The 20880-nt window shown below is 36.5% G+C and overlaps 2 protein-coding genes and 1 non-coding gene across 3 annotated transcripts; all 3 read right to left on the bottom strand.

Annotated features, from left to right (window-relative positions):
• Nucleotides 1-1864: 1864 nt before the first annotated feature.
• On the bottom strand, nucleotides 1865-11082 carry LOC106409686 (accelerated cell death 11-like). Its single transcript, XM_013850268.3, has 4 exons — nucleotides 10830-11082; nucleotides 3210-3382; nucleotides 2873-3021; nucleotides 1865-2149 (listed from the first exon to the last, which is right to left on the bottom strand). Exons 1-4 carry the CDS (start codon nucleotides 10992-10994, stop codon nucleotides 2043-2045), a joined length of 594 nt encoding a protein of 197 aa, XP_013705722.1. The 5' UTR covers nucleotides 10995-11082; the 3' UTR covers nucleotides 1865-2042.
• LOC125589494 lies at nucleotides 5490-5596 on the bottom strand. Its single transcript, XR_007325684.1, has one exon. It is a non-coding gene; the product is annotated as a small nucleolar RNA R71 (small nucleolar RNA).
• Nucleotides 11083-12984: 1902 nt separating the features above from the next.
• Nucleotides 12985-17552, bottom strand: LOC106409855 (disease resistance protein RPS6). Its single transcript, XM_013850407.3, is given in 6 exon segments — nucleotides 12985-14554; nucleotides 14948-15355; nucleotides 15482-15787; nucleotides 15874-16571; nucleotides 16574-17004; nucleotides 17086-17552. Coding segments are annotated over 6 exon segments (3537 nt in total). The 3' UTR covers nucleotides 12985-13327.
• Nucleotides 17553-20880: the final 3328 nt, after the last annotated feature.

The following is a 20880-nucleotide window of genomic DNA, read 5'->3' as shown; positions in this document are numbered from 1 at the left end:
TATAAATATATGATATTGTATATAAATATGTTTTAGGCCACCAAATTTATGGGGAAGGCACTGTGCACCAGCGTACCATAATTTGAAAATTAGGGCCGTATATATGATCGCTATTGTGCAGCGGAAAAAATTATCGAGAAAAATTAGGGTTTGTATCATATCGTGACGCAAGTAATCTTATATATTAAAATAGAAGTCACAACTTTGATTCATGTGTGATTTTTTTTAAAAATGGACCTAATGGACCTATACCTAGAAAGTCATATTACATTTAATCTCTAATCTTATCATTTAAATTTTGAGCCTACTAAATTTTTTTATTGGGCTATCAATAATTAGATTTAAATAATAGATAATTAATTAGATTTATAGATAATATAAATTAAATAGATATAATTTTAATGTTGTAATACTATACCTCGATATGTTAATTATTTAAATATTTGTTGATGTTAACTTTTAAAATTATAAATATTTTTTTCTAAAAAACAAAAATCATATTATCTAACAATGATTAATCTTTACTACCTTAAACCAATGAAAACAAATTCTAAACTATATAGTTTATTTTAAAAATTAAACAAAAACTAAATGTTTAATTATTTACTCGATAATATAAATCTATGAAGCGAAAAGTTTAATTTTTTAAAAACTTTCTAAATTTTTGAAATGTTACAATATCTTTGGATATAAAAATAAAATAATATTTTACTAATCTTTATATATATAGTTATGTTTTTAATAATGAAATAATAATCCTAAAATATATATATAGAAGAAGATACAAATACACGTGAAAGTTTGAAACAATCTATTCAATGAAAAAAATATACCGTAAACTTATTATGTTTTAAAAACTGATAGACACATATATATTATAATATATACAAATTTAAAAGTCGGAAAAAATGTTTATACAAAACTAAATAAAACCAATAACCCGCGCGGTTGCGCGGGTTGAGATCTAGTCTATTTTTAATCAGTTAATAACAGATCTGTAAAAAACAAATTTGCTTAAAACAGATCTGTAAACTTGTGAACTCATGAAGAGATGATCAGGATCGCGAGGGAGCGTATACACAGCTTGCTTGTCTACAAGAACGATCAAAGAAAGATGATGAGTTTAAAAAGCCTTTAATTTGTCAAAAGAAGAGAGAGGAGGACTAGTCAAGGAATCAGAGAGGCGTCGCATGACACGAGTTTAGAAATCGAAAGATTGATTAGCCAAAACATAACCAGTAGGATGCACTCATCAGGTTGGACAGAGGTTGTTCCTTAAGTTTCACAACAGATTCTTGTGCTTGTTTACCATCTTATGAACAATTTTCTTAAATCCTTAATTAGTTTTTTGTTAGATCGTTGATTACACTACCATTTGGACAACGTTATTTATCTCTTCCATGTTTAGATCTTTCTTGGAAGCAGAGGAATATATATATTGCAATGACTAAAGACCAGTTAATTAGCAAAGTTTGTTGTTTTTCGTTAATTTACAAGAATCCCTTTATATACTTTGTAGTTGACGTTAAGTAAAGACAAGAAAGGATTCAGAGTTACACGCAGGAGGAATGTTATTTTGTGGTGATGGGAATGTACTGCCCTTTTCATGATACTAATAGGAAAGTCATGGACCAAGTGATCCTAATAGCATGTGATTCACAATTTTTGATTCATAATGACTCAATATCCCTTTTAATAGTGATGCCCACTTATACCATCTTAATATATTGTTAAAATTACGAGTTTTTACGGGGATACTGTTGATTTCAAACTTTTGATATCTCTAGATACATTTAGCAATTCATTTTAGAAAACAGTTCGAGGAGTACCCTCACGGCCTCACCTCATAAACATACCTTTGATATCACGCTTTAAAGATGATTTATTTGAGTTTTTCTCGGACATAACCAAAGCGGTTCATGAAATGATCCAGCTTTTGGAGGCCGTAATGTCATTACATGCATAGATTGATAAAAGAGAGAAATTTTAAAGAGTGATAATACTTGCAAAATAACCAGGGCCCATGCGAGTTTTCAGAGTCTTCACCAATCGATACCAAGGTTCTTGGAGAGGAAGAGTTTGTCGAGATATGCAATTACTGGTGTCGATGCAGTAACATAGCTTTGCAGATGTACATTAATCGTTTCCTCTGGAAACATTTCATAAAGAGTAAAACAATCGTCAGAGAATTTGTATCTTTCGAAAATATATTGAAGAAACAAATAGGCTTTTGTTCTACTATAGATAATAGATATAGCACGTAAACTTTGTAAATGAAATCAAACTGCCTCAATTACCAACATAACACAGAGAATATACAATATCATGTTGTACTTCATCACTTGCATCTCAAAATAATTTGAAAAATCGACAGTCGTTATAGAGTGGTTCATAACCTGTATATACATATTGTTAGAGGTATTTCGTATTTTTATCAACAACATGCATTTACTAATTTGTGAGTAGGTTCTATCTGGATGGTAACACACTAACAGTCATATAGTAAAACCACTACATATGCTACATTACTGAGTAAAATGCTTCGTGACACATACTTATGTTAGTTTAAGTCCCTAGTTTCAATGGACTTTCATCACAGTGACTTCCATGTTTGTTTTCGATGTCAGATAATCCTAGCGCGACTTCTAGTTCTAGAGATAATACAGATTTTCGTTCAAAAAAAAAAAAAAAGAGATAATACATATTTTAGTCTAGTCTAATAAATTATATTTTTGAATCAACCGAAGATCATGTTAACTAGAATTGACTTTCATTATAAAACCATTTGATTATAATAATAGTATAACTACCATGTCTCATTTGATTTCCGAGATGTGATTCCATTAATTAGGAAAAAAAATCATGTACTCACCAGCTTCACCGAGCAGGAGTAGCACCAAAGACTTCGAGGGGAGTGAGTTCAGCCCAGTAGCACAAGCTTTCTGAATATTATACTGATGGTGAGGAAAAAGCACTTGATTGTAAGCCTTAGTCGCTGCATCCTTTAGAGAGTCATCACCTCTGTGAATCATATAATATTCGAAAACGATTTAACCCCCAATAAAATTACAACAAGCCATGGACAAACTGATACAAGTAATTAAAACTCGGGTATCTTGTATGGCTATATATATATATGTGTATGTGTGTATATTATCTGTTTGGTTGTGTTAACATTTTGTGAGAGAGCCTAATATAAGAAGACTTACTCAGTAGCCAGTAACTCTTCGCAAAGAACCTTGATCATTTCAAGACCCTGCTTTACCTTCAAAAGGTTTCTTGTATGGCTACCATATTTCTTTACACAGCCTGCCTCAATGTCTTTGTCAATCATTTCCTCTAATGTCGATATTGAACGCGAAGCCGCGGCAAGATCATTGAGCTGGAAAAATAAGTTTGTTTCTCAACGCTTCCATATATAAACAAAAACACATTTATAAATCTTCATAATTTTTCTTTTTTTGCTAAATCTGCATGATTGTTTGTTACATGGATTATATATCTGTTTCTAAATTTATTGGAAGTTACATGGTATCCGGTAGGTGATATATGGTGTTTTATACATCTTGTATATATGCTTTTAAATTGGTTTTCAAGTCTTTATCGAGTCTTCCTAGTCCTTTTCGAGTCATTACAGGTCTGGAGTTGCATTGGATGGGAGATGAACCAGCTGGAACAAAAGAGGCAGAAAACAGTGCAATTTGGTGATTTTCACGCAGAACAGTCTTGATGACTGTTCTGGATAGCGGAGCAACCCGAGTGACTGTTCCGAGGGAGTGTTCCAGCGGCAGAGATTTTTAAGGAAACAACAACCTATTTCGGGATTTGCCCTAATCTCTCTATTTTCTCTCCCAGCCGCCTGTGGTTTGGATATATCTTCTTTTTCTATTTTTCCTTATCATAGGACGCTAGTTTACAGAGAGGAACCAGACCCAAAAACTCCATTGTTGGATTTGCTTATTGTAAAGGGAGAAGGATCTCTACACTCTTGAGAAGAATCCTGAACCCTATCTCTTTTATTTTATTGATTCAGCATGTTTTCTTCATCTGTTATCTCTGTGTTTTCTTGCTCCATGGCTGAGTAGTCAGCTTGCTTAGTCTAGGGTGTTAGGATGTTAGATCTGTGAGCTTGACATAAATAAGTTATAAATCGATTGTCTTCATTCACTGTTGTTCTTAAGGCTTGCATCAAGTTAACCACTTAGTGCCTGATTCTAGGTTTAATCTATTCATCAAAAGTGTTATAGGTTGCTAGACATAACTTGAATGAGCATTGCATCCCTAATCAGCGAAAGTAGATATTAGGGTGTTTTGTGAACATATCGGACTTGATCTCTATTGCTTGCTGTCGCATCTTGATCCAAACGAGAGTTTAGGTATCAAGATCGATCAGCATAGGGGGCAGTTCCACGACAGTGGGCTGTTCTACTTGAGTGATCCGAGTTCTAGACTGGTCTTTAATCGAACTTGAATAATTGTTTGGCTCACACTTGTTTAACACCCGATCAAACCACCCTAGGCTAGCATTTTAGTTATCTGAATACTTTAATTAATCTTGTTACTTGTTTCTCACGAAACCCTCAAATCTTAAAACCCCCATATTGTTTTAGCTAAGTATTGATCCCATAAAGATAAAGTGTAACCGTTGGTCTCTGTGGATTCGATCCTAAAGTGCTACATCGACATACCATTCGATTGTGGTAGTGTGCACATTAGGTTATTTGGTGTGCGTATACACGTAATATCAAATTGGCGCCGTTGCCGGGGACCATCTTTTTACCTTTATTTTTCGGTTATTTATTTAGTCTAAGACCTCTAACTTGCCTTATCCTTTTTGTTGCAGCTAATGTTCCAGGTGCATGACCAGTAGACATACTCGGAGAAACGCACAAGGAGAGTTAGTTACATTTACCAACCAGGAGCTAGCAAGGTTAGAAAGAACAAATCGTCAACAGCCAAGGCAAACTGACACCACTATGGGTGATCACGCCAATCAGGATGATCTCGCTGCGGCTATGGCACTCATGCAGCAGCAGATGCAACAAATGCAGCAGACCATCCAAGCTCAGCAGGATGCTGCTGAACAGGCTGCTCTCGCGCAGCAGGAACAACAGGCGCAGACTGTTCCAATCGGGCAGAGAAACCTTCCGCGTAACATCCCTACTACGCGCTCTGCCATTGTTCCTCCACTCTGCACCAGGCAGGACTTCGAGATCAAGCCTGCTTTGATTGGTCTAGTACAGAGAAAGGTGTTCTCTGGTCTCTCTACAGAAATTCCAATGGAGCATATTGAGAGCTTCGAAAAAGTCTGCAGTTTCACTCGCGTGAATGGTGTTCCACCAGACTACATCACGTGCATGTTATTCCCATTCTCTCTTGATGGAAAAGCTGCACGGTGGTTGAACTCTCTCCCTACCGGCTCTCTCACTTCATGGGAACAGGTCCGATCAGCGTTCCTCAGCCATTTCTACTCTAAGGCGAGAACAGCTGCATTGAGGAACAAGATCACCTCCTTCAAACAGCTCACTGATGAGCCTTTCTGCGACGCATGGGAGCGCTTCAATGACTATCGCAGAGAATGTCCTCACCATGGATTTGATGATGATTATCTCCTGGACATTTTCTATGATGGAGTGGACTGGAAATACCAAGGTGCTCTAAACTCTGCGAGCAATGGAGACTTCATGACTCAAACCACTGATGGAGCGTTTAAGCTGATTGAGAACATGGCTGCTAGCTCAGCTAATAAGAAAGAGGAGAGTGATTGCTCCATGAAAGGGAACAGTTCTGACGCCCAGAAAATAGATGAGCTGACTGCCAAGGTTGATCAGCTACTGAAAAACAACCAAGGGCACGTTTTCAGCATGGAACAACCTACGGCCGGGCATATTCAGAACCAGAACCAGCGACAACCGCAGAGCAATCCGCATGCTGTTCCAGCTACCGGGAACAGTCAACCAGATGAGCTGAAGGGTCTGGGTATGATGATGCAACAGCTGTTGCAGGGTCAGCAGGTTCAGGCCAAGGCGTTGAATCAGGTAACCACGGAAATAGACACCAGGATGGGCAACATGTTCACTGAGCTGAATAACAAGTATGACAATCTTGCGATCCATATAAGAAAGATCGATGTTCAGCTTGCTCAAACAGTTGAGAGTGTCAAGAGGCAACAAGAGACGCTTCCTGGAAGAACTGATAAAAATCCTAGGACTGAGCACTGTAATGCAATAGAGCAGCCGTTTGCTGAGACTGCTTCAGGCGCAGAAGAGAGAGCAGAGCAGTCTGCTAGCTCTGGAGTGACTGCTCCTAGCGAACCTGCTGAGACTCCACCATCTCGAGTCTATGTTCCCAAGGTTCCCTATCCAATTCCACCTAGACATCTGATGGATCCCATTAGTGAAGAGCAGCTGATAGGTTTTAACAAGATGGTGAGAAGGCTTCCTAAAGAACTTGCATTCGAAGATGCTCTGCAGATTCGTCCATTGCTCCAGTTCTTTAAACACTGTAGAGAGACTCAAGAGGAGATCAAGGTCCTCTATATCAAAGCACTGTCTACACCAGCATTGAAGGTATTGCCTAAGGTTGATGATCCTGGAAAGTTTGTTTTCCCATGTTCCATCGCAGGAACAACCTTCAAGGATGCTCTTTGTGACTCTGGTTCTTGTGTGAATCTCGTCTCAAAGGCTATTGTAGACGATTTGGGTATTGCTGATGTTGAGCGTTCTCAGCTGACCCTGACCTTTGCAAACTCTTCCAGAGCAGTCCCATATGGAACCATCCGCAGCCTTCATGTTCAAGTAGGGGAATGCATTGTTCCTGCTGAGTTTCAAGTTGTTGAGATGAACAAGGATCATGAGATGCCTTTGATATTTGGAAGGACATTCATGGCTACTGTTGGAGCAACCATCGATATGCCCAACAAGAGAGTCTGCTTCTCCAACATCAACAAGAAAGTTTTCTACAAGGCTGTACCCACCAGATCTTCCTCATCACACGCCTCTCGCATCTCAGTGTTTGATGTAGAAAAGCTGAAGGTTGTTCCAGAGAAGGAGCATGGTGATAAGGGTGAGAGCAGGCTGTTATCTGATGAAGATCCTAGCACTGATCCTACTAAATTCAGAGGGAATTCAAGGGTGAAACAGAAAGTCCAGAAGAAAAGGGTCAAGGGAGATCCTACAATGACTTTGATACCTCTCAAGTGTGATGAGAACTCCATTGAGTATGAGGTAAAGTGCAAGGGTACCTCCAAACCGTTCTCTAAAGTCAGAGCTATTCTCACACATGAGCTGAAGGAGAAAGGGGAAGCTGCTGTGAAAGGGTTGCTGAGCAGAGTTTTGAAGCTGAACATGTCTGATTGTGGAGCTTGTTTTGGAACAAGCCCTCCTGCTCAACCCGACTGATCCCAGTCACCAAGTCAAGCTAGAGACTTAAACCAAGCGCTTGGTGGGAGGCAACCCACTGGTGAGTGTCATTAACATTAGGATTTTCTTTTTACTTATTTTTGTTTTTAGTTTGTTGAGTCTCAGGTCACAAATCAGAAAATCCGAGACCCTTGACTGGAGCAAGCAGCTGGCTGCTCTCATTCCAGAGCATCCTTTACCGGAGCAACCGCGTCTTGCTCTGTCAGGCTGCTCCGCGCCAGGTAAGTATCTCGAACAAAAAAAAAATGTTTATTCTTGATTTCACCTTCTCTCTGATTTATTTTCACACCAGGGACGTTGTGAAGTAAGTCTGGGGGAGGGTTTTCGTCGTTTACTAACTCGTTTCTTTCTTTTGTTTTTTTTCTTTTGGGTCAATTTGAGTCAGTTTTTATTGAGTCATTCAAAACTTTGTGGGAATTAGGATCTTATTCTGTGTTGATCACTGACCACCTCGTGCTTTAGTTATCTTATTCAGTGACCTTAGCAGTGGCGAAAGACACACATGTGGACCTGGAACACCCTGACATATCTCACTTGATTCTCCAGAAGTTCTCAGCCGATCAGGTTACACTGGGTAGACTTAACTCCACCTTACTTGAACCTAATCTTGACTGAAATTCTTCTTGTTATGGGCATTAGATCAGGGAAACGAGAACACACTCAGGACTTCTTATCCTTTTTATCCATCTTGCTGATCCTGAGTGGCTAGCTCATCTTTAGCTAGTTCCCACCCTGCACCTTAGCCTTTATTCCACCTTCATGCATTTGTTTTTCAGTGTCATATGTGCAGATATGTGCAAAAAGGTCGGAGAGGAAAGGATCAACGCAGCCTCCTACTCGTTACTGCTGCAGAAATTCAGTCAGAAAGGAGAACAAGCAGATTAAGGGAGCAACCGCTCCATAACCAATGAACTGCGCAAGAGCAGGGGTGGAGAACCAGAATGGTTGCAAAATCAGAACCACCAGTGGCACTCAGAACGATCATGTATTACGTCCTTCGTCACATCACCATATCAGTCTTCAAAAAAAAAAAAAAAAAAAAAAAAAAAAAAAACGAGATTAATGTGATGGAGAAGGGGAAGAAAGAAAAGAAACATGGAGCCACTGGAAAGGTCGAGCAAGAAGTTGGTACCAAGTATTGAAGAGTGTGTAGAGGAAAGTGGAAAGCAGAACAATCAGTTGCCTGTTCCGTCATCAGAACAGTCGCACCAGATAGAGCAAAAACGAGTAGAGGCTGTGGACATCAATGGATCTATCCTCTCTTGCCATTTTGTGTGATATCCTGCATCCTCTTCAATGAAATGGTAGCCCCTAAACACTCTTAACTCCACCATTAAATAGCCTGTTCCACACCTAGACCGTCTACCCTGAATGATGCCTGTGATGAGAAGCTCACGCTACTCTTAAATGAATGTAGGGAGTTCTGTCTCGATAGTGTTGCTTTTTCAGGTTTGAGATGAAGAGTATGGAGCCGATTTTTGAACAGCAGTCAGTGGGGTTCCGGTAAGGGTGTGTTGTCCTAGTTTTACTGCTTGTATGGTTCAGAGATTCGTGGTTAAAGTATGGTTGCTGAGAATAGGAGAGTTCCCACACTTTCAAACCTTTCTCCCTGTTCTTGATACTTGACATTGTTTGAGGACAAACAAGGATCTAAGTCTGGGGGAATTGATATATGGTGTTTTATACATCTTGTATATATGCTTTTAAATTGGTTTTCAAGTCTTTATCGAGTCTTCCTAGTCCTTTTCGAGTCATTACAGGTCTGGAGTTGCATTGGATGGGAGATGAACCAGCTGGAACAAAAGAGGCAGAAAACAGTGCAATTTGGTGATTTTCACGCAGAACAGTCTTGATGACTGTTCTGGATAGCGGAGCAACCCGAGTGACTGTTCCGAGGGAGTGTTCCAGCGGCAGAGATTTTTAAGGAAACAACAACCTATTTCGGGATTTGCCCTAATCTCTCTATTTTCTCTCCCAGCCGCCTGTGGTTTGGATATATCTTCTTTTTCTATTTTTCCTTATCATACTACGCTAGTTTACAGAGAGGAACCAGACCCAAAAACTCCATTGTTGGATTTGCTTATTGTAAAGGGAGAAGGATCTCTACACTCTTGAGAAGAATCCTGAACCCTATCTCTTTTATTTTATTGATTCAGCATGTTTTCTTCATCTGTTATCTCTGTGTTTTCTTGCTCCATGGCTGAGTAGTCAGCTTGCTTAGTCTAGGGTGTTAGGGTGTTAGATCTGTGAGCTTGACATAAATAAGTTATAAATCGATTGTCTTCATTCACTGTTGTTCTTAAGGCTTGCATCAAGTTAACCACTTAGTGCCTGATTCTAGGTTTAATCTATTCATCAAAAGTGTTATAGGTTGCTAGACATAACTTGAATGAGCATTGCATCCCTAATCAGCGAAAGTAGATATTAGGGTGTTTTGTGAACATATCGGACTTGATCTCTATTGCTTGCTGTCGCATCTTGATCCAAACGAGAGTTTAGGTATCAAGATCGATCAGCATAGGGGGCAGTTCCACGACAGTGGGCTGTTCTACTTGAGTGATCCGAGTTCTAGACTGGTCTTTAATCGAACTTGAATAATTGTTTGGCTCACACTTGTTTAACACCCGATCAAACCACCCTAGGCTAGCATTTTAGTTATCTGAATACTTTAATTAATCTTGTTACTTGTTTCTCACGAAACCCTCAAATCTTAAAACCCCCATATTGTTTTAGCTAAGTATTGATCCCATAAAGATAAAGTGTAACCGTTGGTCTCTGTGGATTCGATCCTACATTCGATTGTGGTAGTGTGCACATTAGGTTATTTGGTGTGCGTATACACGTAATATCAGTAGGCCTGAAACTTTTATCCGAGATCCGGATTCGATCCGAAATTCGAGCCGAATCCGGAATCGATTCGAGATTTGAGCCGAATCCGGATCCGGATAGTAAAATGTTGGATCCGTCAAAGCCGGATCCGGATATCTTGATTTTTTAGTCTAGATATCTGGATCCTTAAGTTTTATTAATAACTATTTCAAAAATAGTAATACCGAATCATAAAGATAATATTATTAGAAATTTGTTTAACTGATTTTAACATTTTGGGACATAAGTAGTATGGACATTGTAAAACCCAGACATAAGTAGTATGGACATTGTAAAACCCCTATTTAAAAAGAAATTTACTATTTCATTTAGATCCTATATAATTTGTCCAAAACCGAGTAGGAAAACTAAACCAACTAAACGTCAAAAAAAAAAACTAAACCAACTAATACACAAATGAGCTCAGACACCGTTATATATGGGTTTGAATTTTTATGCAAAAATGATAGAATTTGATGCAGTCAATACAGATGAAAATAAGGGTAACTGTACTCAGCAACCACAGAATAGTAAAAATACCTTGCCAACGTAGTCCATCTTTGCAAACTTGAAGGACGTATCAAGAATACCAAAGAGTCCCGAGAAGAGAGAGCATGCGTCAGAGAACTGCTTCACAGTCACCTGCGGCTTCCGTGAATTCACCGTGGCAGCCAGTCCCTTGAATGCGTCGGCAACAGTTTCCATATTTCCTCTTTTTCCGATTTCGTTTGAATAATGACATGTTCGAATGAAGAGATAATGATTGCATATTATAGTAAAATGACACCCTCTCATGGTCGATAAAGTCAAGATTCTCTTTTTTCTAGTTTATTAAACATATTAGTATTTAATCCCATGTTTTTAGTTGTTAAGTTATCTAGTTTTTTCAATTTTGTCTCCGTTGAATATTTGCTTTCAATATAGTTTTCTTACGCGTTTGTTTTAAACCAAGAAAGGAGTTGGTTCATAGGCTTTTGACTTTTCTGTCTGAAAACCAGTACACATTATTAAGGCATTAATCATGCGAACTCATGCTTCAGTTAAAAAAAAAACTAATCTAATTTTCTCCAAATCATTCGATTTCTAACTGATAAATGTTTTAGAATTTTTTCCAAAAATAAGTTTTAGAAAATGCTTTCAAAACTAAATGAGTAAATGTTTAAAATTTTGAAGTGTAGTTTTTGCGCTTTTTCAAAATTCAACTCTATAAAAAAAATTCACCTCTATAACTTTTCTTATTTAAATATTAAATTCAGTTATATATATATATATAAACTAGAGGATTCATAACCAGTATTTTCTAAAATCTGTCAATATCTCAAAATATTAATTTTCATCTTAAAGTAAAGGAATTATATGAATTTTGGGTCGACAGCTTTTATAATTTTTGGTCAAGGGTCGATAGCTTAACATAGAGACTACTTTACTTCTCTCCAACCCGTGTATCAGCTTTATAATTTGACTGGAGATGTCACCGATCTCTCTTATTTCCCACTGGTCAAATGTGTGTACGTGGGATGAAAAATACTCCTGAGCAGGTGGGGGAGCAGGTTGGGTTTCTTTTGGGTTTCCCACTAACTTGTATATATCTTTCAACTTATTTGTCTTTATTGTTTTCAATGGGTGTTGATGCATGCATTTTTAAGCTATATATATAACCGTCTATCGTTAACAATAACATGCCACGTCTTCTTAATACTTACCACTATTGATAGATTAGGTTTTAACCCAATTATCTAATTAAATCCACGTCGAATAGCAAACAAGTTATTAGCTAAAGCCATAAAATAAATTTTGTTTGTTTGATTTTCAGTTTCTTAATTCAAATACATCAAGAAATTCCGTAATGAGAATTTAACCCAACTAAGAGACTACTCGCTCATGATCAATGAATAACAACAAAATCCAACGACAGAAAACATAATAAAATGGTATTAAATGAGAAAGAGATAAGAAAAACTTCTCCAATATAGTAGAAAGAAATATCCTTCCAAAAGTCTACAAAATGACTGAAGTGTTACAAATCTCTCACAATCTCTCTCAGTATGCTCTCTAGCTGTCAAGAACAATAACTAGTTGAAAGATACAAAATAAACTCGGGTTTTTAGGTTCTTAGGTCTTCAAATTTATTTGCAAATATGGAAAGTTGCTCAATTGTGTCACCGATTGATCGATCTCTTATATATGGATTGATCGATCCTTGACATAACTCGATCAATCCCCTATTAAAAGGATCGGTCAATGGCCTGTCAAACTGACGGCAGTTGAATTACGATCGATTTTTGACACTGATCGATGGATCTGTTCATGTTTCTAGCTCAGTTCGATCTTGTTCTTCCTTTTTTCTCCAAATTCATTTCCAAATGCGTTTTTCGGTAAGCTAACCTGTAACCTGTAATAGGTATAGAAGAACAACAAAAAGCGCTGAAAATACCAAAATACCTTAAAAATCCAATCATTCTTTGTCAAAAACCGAGTTTAAAACTGATAAAAACACAACACATCAACTATGTAAAGACAGAGTTTGATTCTTCACAAAGGGAGCATGTTTGTCAACGTGGAGCTAACAACCAACTGACGCAAAATTGCTGAATTTGAAAGTGCGTGTACTGTTTTATCGATGCCAGAGACACCAAGATCAACTTTTTGAAGAGTCAAGTTGGCAGCTCACAGACCATATTGCATAAATGAAAGTTAACGCGGAAGAACTGGATTTTAATCCACTTTCAAACACAATACATCTCTTAGCTTATTGTTCTGAAAAAATAAAATGTGTGAAAGAAGCAACGGTAATCGTTGTTAATAGATTCATAACTTGAAGAAATTTATTCATAGAAGTTTATAGAGGATATATTGATGATGGACATGGTACCTCACGGTGCAAGTTAAAGGGTTCTTGAGCTGCCCTAAAGAGTAATATCATGCAATACCTTTTTTCATTTTTTTCTGAAAAAATTAAACTTTGATTTTTAACCCCATATATGTATGAAAAACGTTACAGTGGCCAATAGGTACTAACAAGAAGATGGTACATGCAGTCATTGGCATTTTAAACCACATCCTATTAGTCTGAGCCCTGTACTAACAAGACTAAACTCTATCTCAACTTGTTCGCAATTCGATTCACCGCTGTCTTGGTTTTGACGGAAAGGACAGTCAAATATAATCAGATGATCATACTCTTGAGGTAAGGAGAAATCTATTGACTCTGTTGACCCAGAGTAGTTCCCGTGGCTGTCTTTAAACCGGCAATGTACCTCAATGTCTATAAAGCAAAGATTATGGTTGGCGGTTTCTGTTCCTTCAGAAATCGCATCGACATCAGAAACCACGACGCAAGCCTTGAAGTTGAAGGCTGGTTGTTGAGAAAGAGAAGAATGATGTAGAGGGATGTTAAAGATGCTCCCAGCAGATCTGTGTGTAAAGTAAGGGGGCACTTCAACACCTGGTAAGATCAGATACTTGGAAGCTGATTGTTGAATGAAGTTTTCTTGATTCAAATTTATGCAGTTGGTGAAACTTATCAATGACAACTTAGTGCAAGTATTACTGGTGTCTCCTGCTTCCTCCTGCGGACAGTCTAGCAAGCTAACTTCAGCCAAATGCTCGCAGTCCGAGAAGAAAATCTCGCCAAGGTTTTCAAGCTTGAAGATGTTTGGTGAGATGCATCTTAGCTGTCTGCATTCCCACATTTCCAGGGCTTCAAGGCTAGAGAAGTTATCGATCCAAGGAGGGACTTCTTCAATGGCTGTTTGGTTAAGATAAAGAGTGGAGATATTGCTTGAGATATCTGGAAAACTTTTCAGCAGTGGACATCCACTGAGATTGAGGCGATAGAGAGATTTTAGGTTGATGCCAGTTGGAAGAGTCGCTAGATTTTTGCATTTCCACATTTCCAAGGATTCAAGTTTGGAGAAGTTTTCGATCCATGGAGGAACTTCTTCTATCGCTGTTTGGTTTAGATTGAGGGTTGAGATGTTATCTGAGATATCAGGGAAACTCTTCAACCGCGAGCATTCATTGAGGTTGAGGCGGTAGAGAGATTTCAAGTTGATGCCAGTTGGGAGAGTCTCTAGACTTGAGCATCCTGTCATTTCCAAGGTGGTTAGTTTATTAAGATTCTGAATTGATGAACAAGTTAGCTCCACCAAACTAGAGCAACCATTGAGATTTAGTGTCTCTAGACTTGTTGCCAGTGAAAGATCTGGGATTTCTTTCAGGTTTTGTGATCCGGACAACATTATCTTTGTGAGGCTTGTAAGAGGCTGAACAAACAAAACAAAAGAATTAAGACAACAAAAAATGATAGTAATAAAGATCTGGAATTAAGTCCTAACAAATATGTCCGTCCTCCGTATCACAAAGGTGGATTTTTCATTTGTAAATCGATAAATATTTAATAAAATTAATAGGTCTCTTAAAATAACTATTTATAATTATTAAATACTAAAACAATTTATAGAAACACACAAAAGGCTATTTTTGAAATAAATTTTCCAAAATATTTATCTTTGTGAAGCAGAGATAATAGCTTATATGCATGGTGAGTTTATACTGTTTATATATAAGCTTTTGAGTCTTTTATAGATATAAACTTGAACATATTTTGATACATTGTAATTTCTTGTAATTAAGAAGTTTCAGTAATTATGTCATACCTGAACTCCCTCCCATAACCTTCGACTCATGCTGTGCTCCATGCGAAGTTCAACAAGATTCTCAAGACGCAATTTAGAAGGAAAACTTTCAAAAGCTGTCTTGTTGGCAATGATGGATTCGATTTTACTCGAAATATCTGGGAAAACCTTCAACTGTGAGCAACCAGTGAGAACGAGGCGAACTAGAGATTTCAGGTTGGCTCCATTTGGAAGTGTCTCCAGATTTGTGCATCCAGACATGTTCAAATCCGTCAGTTTATTAAGACTTTGAATGGAAGAAGGAAGCTCCACCAAGCTTGAACAACCGTGAAGATTCAATGTCTCAAGATTGGTCGCCGTTGAAAGATCTGGAATCTTTTTCAGGCTTTTAGATCCTGACAAATCCATATCCTTCAGGTATGTAAGCTCCTGCACCAAAATAGACAAAGAAATAAACTGGACCGTGCAAGTAGTAATATCATACTTATTCCATGTCAATGTATTGGAATGCTATAATTCTAATCAACCACGTTCTAATAATTAATGGACACTAACCTCAACTTCTTTCCATAGCTTTTTAAGCTTGCTGTTAGGCATATTGAGTTCAACCAAATATTCAGGACAAAAATTAGAAGGCATGCATTCCATAGGATATCCTGGCCAACTTAGTAACTTGAGTTCATCCGGAAAATCATTGAGTGTTTTGGGTGATTGCCATCTAACTTCTTTCTTCGGTTGCAATGACCTTTTATAGAATTTTAGAAAACGGAGATTACTCATCCTTTTAAAAGCCTTTTCATGTATCTTCACCTTATCAATTTCATCTAGGTCCATTGATATACCTATAAGCTTTTCAGTACCCTGAAAAATACAAGAATCATTCTCTTAAGAAAGGCAAAAAATTAATCTCATTCACACTAGGCAGAGATTGAAAGAGAAAAACTTACGGTGCGATCTTTAAGAATATTGCAAACATCCTTTGAATCCATTAGAAATTCTCGTTCTCCAGGCTTGTCAGATTGTCCACGAACAATTTCTTTACCCATTTCTTGTACTAAACAGTGCATCTCCACGATGTTCGTATTATTCCAAGATGGTACCACACGTATGAGGGACTTATCAACTAAAACTTCAAGACCCATGTCAACATTCAACTCACTATCTGCAAGCATCAACTTGATGTAACTGACTTCATCACCGTTAAAAAGACACGCGACGTGACGAAACAATGCTTGATATTCTTTTCTTTCTAATGCTTTGTAGCTGAAGCTTAGTGCTTCCTCAATTTTCCCGTGTAGACCTTTCCGAAGAGCTGGCAACATATTTACCCAATGCGTTTTGTCCCTTTCCCGTAAGGACGAACCTATAATGTTAAGTCCCAACGGAAGACAACCTACACGCATTGCAACTTCAGACGCAACCTCCATGAACCCATCAGGCGGAGAATCTTGTCTGAAAGCAGATCGACATAACATCTGAAGAGCTATTTCTTTAGATGGGGTTTCAACCTTGTAAACACATGTAATCCCATGGGCCCTTAGTATCTGCATATCTTTTGTAATTGCAATTATCCTACTCCCAGGACCAAACCATTCATCTCCACCCGCCAACGCATCTAACACAACTTGATCATCCAAATCATCGAAAAAATAAGTACTTTTTGGCGCTTTAGCTTCTCTCTCACGGCATTTAAGGTATCTACTTTTACCCCTTCCTTATCTAATATCTTGGAAAGGAAGTTTTCTTGCAAGTGCAGCTTCATGTTAATATCATCTGAGTTACCTTTGCGATAATATTCCTTACTCTTGGATATGAAACGCATGTCGATGAAAACTTTACCATGGAAGTGACGAGAGAGTCGAGCTTCTAGTGCTCTTGCAATAATACTCTTGCCAATTCCGGAAGGACCCCATATCCCAATCATCTTCACTTCCTTGGATTCCAAGCACAAGAGTGAACTCATCTTTTCCATATGCTCTTCAATCCCAACAAAGTCCTCAAAATCCTTAGACTGAGTTAAATTCAATTTACCCAAAACATCATTGGCTATTACTTCAATCATTGTTGCTTCGTTTTCCCTAACAATATGAAAAAATATCAATACAAAAACAAGAAATGAACAGTAAAAATGTCAAGTATGAACCAAGATAAAGTCATACCAGTTTTGAGAATGATATCCGACAAGATTTGCCACATCGGTCAAAGCTTTCTTCCATAGTTTTATCTCGTCATCTGTTCTTCTCAGGCAAGTCTTCTTAAAGACCTCTCCAAACTCTTTAGTCTGATGTCTGACATGACAAGGATCCACATCATAAAAAACCGGTATAACTATTTGACTTAACTCTTGCTGGCATTTCACTATCTCCAACAACTCGTTAAGGCACCAGCTAGAAGAAACGTAGTTTTGGGAGAAGATGACGATCGCAATCCTTGATTTTTTAATGGCTTGCTTAAGGACGGGATCAAGTGATTCACTTGTCTCGATCTTCTTGTCTTTGAAAGCACTGATGAGTTTTCGATCCAACTCCTTGAGAAAATGGCTGAGGAATGACTTACGGACATCTTCTCCTCTGAAGCTCGGGAAGACGTCGTATACCAAATCACAAGACGATGAAGAAGAAGACATGAAGAGAAACAAATAAAATAACCTGACAAAGATTGCAACGATCTAATATAAATAATAATGCGGAACTTTTTTGGTGAAACTGATCACTCCTCTCGTATGTTTTGTCTGAAAGTTCGTTAGTCAACAAGATTGAAAGTTGATATAAAAGTTCTTTTCTTTTATTTTCTGAAAGTGAGTATACTTCATACGATGAATCTAAGATGTCAGGAAACAAAGACAACCCAGAGAGATGCAGGGAAAGCGACAACGCCTCTGTGTTTTTCTTTCTCATTAATCAATTAAGTTTTCTTAAATCCTTTATTAAAACTTAACCATAGTTAACTAACTATTTAACAGAGTTATTAATTTGCAAGATAATAATGGAGTACAGGTCTACAACAGTAGGCTATGGCATCCCATGTAACATAGTTTTAAATAAAACTTTTTCTGCTGACAAAAAAATAAAATAAAAATTTTCAGCAATAACTTCAAGTTGAAATGGATAAATTTACAATTAGCATATATATGTATGATCTTGATTGTTAAATAGAAACAATTATATATTTAAATGTATTGCCTAACTAATAAAATTGTTAAATAGAAAAACAGAGGACGAGATACACCTATGGCGGAAAGCTTAATTAATAGAAACGTATTGCCTGATTAATAAAATTAAGAGAAACTATTGTATATTTGAATTTTTCTTAAATTTTATCAGACATGTTGAAATAAAGTTCAGGCGTTTAAAAGATATGTACTTTCTAAAAAAAAATGTTTTGTATTTATTTATATTAAAACATATGAAAATCTGATAATGAATCATTTCCACAATTTTAGATCAGTAGTAATTTAGTAAATACAATTACATTTAAAAAAAGTATAATTTATTATTAATTTATGTAGAATATATTGAAAATGTATAATAAATATTTTTTTATAAACAAATGACTTTACAAAACATTTTTTTTCGAAAAAATATTAAACTTTTTGATTTCTGACAATTGGAAATGGTCATTATAATGCGTTAGTAACTTTTAACGAGTTACTATTGCTAGAAAGAAATATCATTGAGCAATCATAGGACACTGTTCATGTACTATATTTATATGTCGACAATTTTATACCGTCGGCCACGTGTCATCACTAAGCCCAGTTCCAATAGATTAATGATGATATATAGGACATGCTGCATACATAGCCACCCGCCCAGCCCACCAACCAGTCTTGAAATAAATTTGGGAAATTGGGAGACGTAACTATAAGACAAGGCAAAATTAAGCATGTAACCATAACATCTAAGAGGCTATGATATTTATACAATATATACTATTTTGTCCTTCTTCACTTTCACCTTTCTTTTTTAATTAATTTTATAAGTTTAAAAATAACTAATTCGGAATTTTTATATATCTATAAAAAATATAGATTTTTTTTTGTATATGAAATGTTTTGAATTTTGTAAAACTAATATATATTTATAAAATTGAATATTTACAGTTATACTAAGATTATGTTCTATTCTATTTTGAAATACTCCCTCTGTTTTTAAATGTAGGTAGTTTTAGCAAAAAGAGTTTGTTTCACAATATAAATAGTTTACATATTTCAATGCACCTTTTTCATTTATTGGATATTGTGTGACCAATAAAATAATATTAAGCTTTTTATAATTGGTTGAATTAATTGATTAAATGATATATTTTTTTAGATAACAACTTTCTAAATATTTGTGCTTTTAAGTAAAACTACTTATAATTAAAAACAGAGGGAGTATAGAATATAATTATAATTATACAATATCATTTTCTTTCATTTTCCTGTCTTCTCTTTTCTATTTGTCTCCTTATGTCCTTTCCTCTCCGCTTGCCTTGTTACCTCTTTCTCTATAATGTTAAAATAATATATTATTGTATTATATTCTATTTACGAAACATGGAATAGAATTATGATTATTATATTTTTTCTTTTGCTCTCTCTCCCTCCTCCCCCATTCTCCCCTTCTATTTCTCCCTCCCTCCCTCCCTCTATCTCTCTCTCTCGTATATAGTTTTTCACGTACCATACTATATGGTCATCAAATATAGAATAACATTTTTTTTCTAATTTGTATTATACCAATCAAATATGCTTTTCATATGCTATAACATACATTTAAGCATCTATTTTATAACAATTATGTTTTTTCATATTAGACATTGTGTTTACTTTACTAAATATTACAAATAAATAATACACAGAAACTAAATTCTTTTTTATAATTATATATTTTTTTCAAATGATCTATTCTATATTGACATTATAAATAGAATAGTATCTAACTGTTATGTGACATACAAACGCTCACGCGCTACGGAGGAGTCTAACGTCTATTTATGTGATAAGTAGACACACTTCCCAAACTATGTATATATTCTTAATTCTTTTTTTAATATGGTTATACCACAAATTCTCCCAATAAATAAACCGTCTTGTGGAAGGGATTTATGCAGTTTATAGTAATTAAATGATCCAAGTTTTAATAGTGGAAGGATGCTTCACCAAATTTTATATATCCCATACAATTGACCTCTCCAAAAGTGGGGGACAGCACATCATGCATGGCCATTAGATGTGTAGAAAAAATTCTCGAGCCATACGCAGAGGCATAAAGAACTCTTCTTCACTCCCTGTTGGCTGAAAGAATCTCTTCAGATTCATGCAATTTGTCATGCTTAAACAACATTAGTTTGTTGAGATGCAAAACAAGGAAGCTCCATCATCAAAAAATGGATTAAACGGCTAGAACAAAAACAAATTAACGGCGTTAGGACACATATAATTTTGTGGACGTATATTAACTAGTTTTTCTCTAGTTAATTGAAACGTATACACACGCTGATGTTTTTTTGCCAAAAATGTTTTAAAGTTTGTAAAGAGCATCAATAACTTCTAGCAGATTTACCAATTATAAAAGGAAAGAAGGTTGAGAAAACCTACATGCACTCCTTCCCACAACGTTTTGCTCTTACCACAAGATTCGTTAGAAACATGTTGGATGGGAATCCCTCTCCGAATCCATCGGAAATCTTGATTCTAGAATCGCACTTAAAATCGCCACCTCAGTCAAAACGCTGAGCACCTTAAACACAACTTGGTTGTTTGATGATGTGAGTTTTGTTTGGGTTTTGGTTGAGGTTAGACGCCCTTCAGAGACACGAGACAGATATACATAAGAGATGGAGAGAAGAGAGACGAGAGGAAGAGTCGACGGCCAGATCTCTATCGCTTCTTCTTTCTCTCCATGACACAGACGTAAGTCCCTTTTTATCACCAAACCTGATCTTACTTATGGATATTCTCTGAATTCTTT

The sequence above is a fragment of the Brassica napus genome, chromosome A2 (assembly GCF_020379485.1).
Source record: "Brassica napus cultivar Da-Ae chromosome A2, Da-Ae, whole genome shotgun sequence".
In the NCBI taxonomy this organism is placed as follows: domain Eukaryota; kingdom Viridiplantae; phylum Streptophyta; class Magnoliopsida; order Brassicales; family Brassicaceae; genus Brassica; species Brassica napus.
The sequence above is the reverse complement of the archived record's forward strand: the minus strand, read 5'-3'. Positions and strand labels throughout refer to the sequence as shown.